Source organism: Gordionus sp. m RMFG-2023, chromosome 4 (assembly GCF_954871325.1).
Source record: "Gordionus sp. m RMFG-2023 chromosome 4, tfGorSpeb1-WG-v2, whole genome shotgun sequence".
NCBI classification, from domain to species: domain Eukaryota; kingdom Metazoa; phylum Nematomorpha; class Gordioida; order Chordodea; family Parachordodidae; genus Gordionus; species Gordionus sp. m RMFG-2023.
The window spans coordinates 34,071,746-34,076,074 of NC_088778.1; the positions used below are offsets into that span (position 1 = coordinate 34,071,746).

A 4,329-nucleotide genomic window follows, 5' to 3' on the forward strand; every position below is an offset into this window, starting at 1 on the left:
TAATTTAAATAATTAAATTTTCAAATTTTTATTATATTAAAAATATATAAAAATTAAATATTTTTTTATAATTTTAATTTTTTTTTCCGAAATTCCATTAATAAAAAATATGAATCCGATAAGATTTCAGCTGATAGTATGTTTGTTGTGCTCTTACAATGTCGTCAAAAATGTCGGGTAAAAAAATAAATATAAAATATAAAAAAATATATTATTGCCATATGACCCAAATGACATATAATAATAGCTAGACCTTGACGATGTCATTCATTTATGATGGACTTGAAAGCGTCGTTGAATGCGAATCAGCTGGACCCGCCATTTTGCTACCCCCCCCCCCCCGTATAGTTTATTATACTCATGTTGATAACTTTTGCCTTCTCCTTATTATCTCGATGAACAGGGCAATTCTTTAATAAAGTTTCCGTCAGAACATAGGAATAAATTGGCCTCTCGTTCAAATTTTTTTTAAAAATGATATGGGTAATCAAAATGGCGTCCCCAGCTGTTTTCTTTGATGTGCACACACTTTGAATGCATCGTCAGTCTAGGTATTAATCATTTAAAATCGCATCCCAATTCTCCCGATGCCTTGTTCCCAGCGATGCGTTAAAATCGGGTTAATATACGCATGCGCATCTATCGTAAAATTGTGGTCACTTTTATATAGGGTTATTTTTTTTTTATACTTTATCGGAGTACATTCCTGGCAAAAAAATCAAGGAACTGTTTTAAAGGTTTTTTTGGGAAAAAATAGTGAAATAAAATTCATTTAAAGAACACACGCTTTTTACATGTAAAGATCTGATACTTTTAGCTTAGTGTTGTTGAACTACCTACCTTTAGCCAATTATAAAACAGCGTGGCCATGTTTTTATTTAAAAAAATATTCTAATCAATCTTCAAGTTTGAGAAGACTCAACTCAGAGGTCTCGATTCAATTTTTTAGGCTAAAATCTTGAACTAAGCCCCAACAGAGGTTGTCATAGTTAGGGTTTCACAGCACTACTTTTGCCTACTACAACGCGTAAAAATAGCCCTTCATAGTAACTTTATCCTTTTAGAATTTTCTTACAATTTAGTCATGAACTTTTGAATTATTTAATTATTTTTTTTTTAAAAAAAAAAAATTTATACATATCGGCCTCATTACGTTATTTAAAAAAAAATACATTTCTTGCTTTCTTTCTTTCTTTCTTTTCTTTTCTTTTCTTTTCTTTTCTCTTCCTTCCTTTCCTTTCCTTGTGCGCTAGATGTTCCTGTTTGTTTAAGAGACATTTTTAAAAAAAAAGCTAAATTAATTAGAATATAATTCATTTATTAATATTCGCTAATCGCTCATATTCAAAAGGTTTTCTCGACAAATTATTTGATTATACAAATTAAAGAAAAAAACTACTATCCAGAACCCGACCTGAACGACAAACCGGTAATTAGAATAACCATGACCGAACTGTTATCCTAAGTTTAAACATAAAAGGGTTAGGGTGCATCCCCTAGCAAAAATGAAAGTTAAAAAAATTATATTGAAATCATGAATTTTTACAAAAAGGAAATCTTTTTAAAATTTATCAAATTTAATAAAATATATGTTTTTATATTAAAAATTAAAAATTAAATTTAAATTAAAAAATAAACATAAACATAAACATAAACATAAACATAAACATAAACATAAACATAAACATAAACATAAATATCAATTTATGTATTTTTTATTCTTTCTAATAAAGACAACCGAACCCGACCCGAACGACAAACCGGTAATTCGAATAACCATAACCGAACTGTTATCGTAAGCTTAAACATAAAGGGGTTAGGGTGTGCCTCCTGGGTAAAATGTATTATTTTATAAAAATGAAAGTTAAAAATAATTATTTTGAAATCATGAATTTTTACAAAAAGGAAATCTCTTTTTAAAATTTATCAAAAAAAAATTTATTAAATTATATATTTTTATATTAAAAATTAAAAATTAAATTTAAATTAAAAAATAAACATAAACATAAATATCAATTTATGTATTTTTTATTCTTTCTAATAAAGACAACCGAACCCGACCCGAACGACAAACCGGTAATTCGAATAACCATAACCGAACTGTTATCGTAAGCTTAAACATTAGGGAAACCTTTTTTTAAAAAAAAGGAATAAAATAATTAAAAGTGTGTTTACAATTGAAAATTTTAACAAAAAAAAATATAATATAAATTAAATAAAATAAAATAAAAATTCAAATATTCTTTTACAAGAAATAATGAGAAATAGAAATATCTATTCTGACTAATTTTCAAAATATGTTATATATAAAAATATACCTTATTATGCCAAAATATACTATGTTTTTTCATTTTTTTGGTTTTCGGTATTTTGCTCTAATTTTGGCGAATTTCGTGAATGGTTATATTAATCATCCAATTAGACTTTATTGTACTCGCTCACTCTTTTATTATTGATCAAACGAGAATCGTGAAAGATTTACAGAGCTTTGCGACAGTTAAAATCACCAAGAATTACGATTTTTATCCATTTGCTCATATAAGATCCTAGCCTGCCTCCGTGATCTGATGATAAAAAAAAAAATTTTCCTTGGCAGGTTGCTGGGGAATTTACTAAAACAGCTGTTTCCACTCTTAGAAGAACTAAGAGTAAAACCCCCTAAACCTTAAAGGTTTGGAAGATATATCCTATAAAACTTTAAATATTTATTCTATTTTTCTATTGTTATGCAATACGTTTAAATGTTCAGCAATTAACTTGAATAATTTAATGAAGTGTATGGTTAGGGTTAGCGCTAGAGTTAGGAGCGTATAATATCCATTTTATTCTATTAATTACAAAATAAATAATTGAATGTATAATAGTAAATATTTCCAACCTCTCCTCATAATTATTTTTGAAAACTTTTTCTCATTTCATATAATAATAATTGTTCAAATCAAGACAGGGGAAAAATATAGAAAGGGAATATTTGCGTTAAATATTTTTTTTAGGGATAAACGGGTGGGCTTATATTCCTCTTGACCTTGTCACAGTAGACCCGACCCGAATGGCTGGCCAGTCATGCCCCACGAATTTTAACCATGAAAATTATTTTAGCTTAATTTTTTTTAAAAAAATATTTACTTAAAATCAGGTTTTTTATATTATATTTTTGCCATAAAAATTTTTAACGCAAGTTGGGTAGTTATAGCGCTTTTTAAAATGTAGAATATTTTTTTTAAAAAAAAAATTTGGTTTTGATCGGGTAAAGGATTTGCGTAGGTGACCGTGTATTACAAACCTTTTGGGAATAGTTTGAAGCCGATGGCGCCAATTTTCTTTAACTCCACTAGGTTAAGAGTATTAACATCTTTGAGCAACTCGGTTTTGGGGCCAGATGAAAGATTTTGGTAATTAGAATAGATAAATATCTATTGGGAGTAGCTTGAGGCCTATGGTAATAATTTCTAATACTCCAAGGGAGGAAACAAAAAGTTTTTAGACTGGACGAAAGGTTTTGGGTTAATAGATGAGTTATTAAGAAAATCTTTGGAACAGGCTGCTTGAAATATGTACGGTTCAATTTTTTATGACTTAAACAACCACTCTCCCTTCTATCTTTACCCCGGCAAATTTGATTGATTCCAATATATTCCACCTTCCAGCTTCTGATCCAATCTATTTATACCTTTATTTTATCTCCAATTCCAAAAGGGCTCAAACTGTTAAGTACGGTTACGATCAACAACAAGCTTTGGATCCGAGATACACTCAACAACCAACCCAGATCGGGAGACAATTCATCCAATACTACAACGGAGTTCTGCGGATCAACAACAGGGAAGTCCCCAGATGTTTTTGGTGGGACAACGGAAAATTTTTCGTCAATCAAAATACCCGAAACGAGATCGTCATCAACGGAAAGCGTATTCCGGATTACTTTACCAGGTTAGGTTACCAGGGTCAGCCTCCTCCATGTTCGGAAAGCAGTCCAGGATACGGATACGAATACGGATCGGGTGCATCTAGCTCGATTATCTCGGCCACCGGAATTTGCGTTAAGATCGCGAGCGGGTTGCTGGCATGGCTGTTAGGATCGAGATTCAAACTTATGTGAACAAAAATGGGAAGAACAAAAACAAATCAAAAAAGAATCAATATAATTTAAAAAAAACCAGCATATTATTAATTAACTAGTATAATTATTTATACATTTTATTTTTTCATTTTCTCTCTCTATTTATATATATATAAGATGCTAGATGGTAGGTTTTATATTACAATCTTGTAATCTATGCACTTACACGTCCTCAAATTATTTATTAAAATTATATGTATAAACTACTA

The 4,329-nt window shown here is 29.5% G+C and overlaps 1 protein-coding gene across 1 annotated transcript; it reads left to right on the plus strand.

The window, feature by feature from the left end:
* LOC135929059 (uncharacterized) lies at positions 1-4,329 on the plus strand. The gene is made up of 2 exons (XM_065465550.1): positions 1-177; positions 3,697-4,329. Exons 1-2 carry the CDS (start codon positions 110-112, stop codon positions 4,097-4,099), a joined length of 471 nt encoding a protein of 156 aa, XP_065321622.1. The 5' UTR covers positions 1-109; the 3' UTR covers positions 4,100-4,329.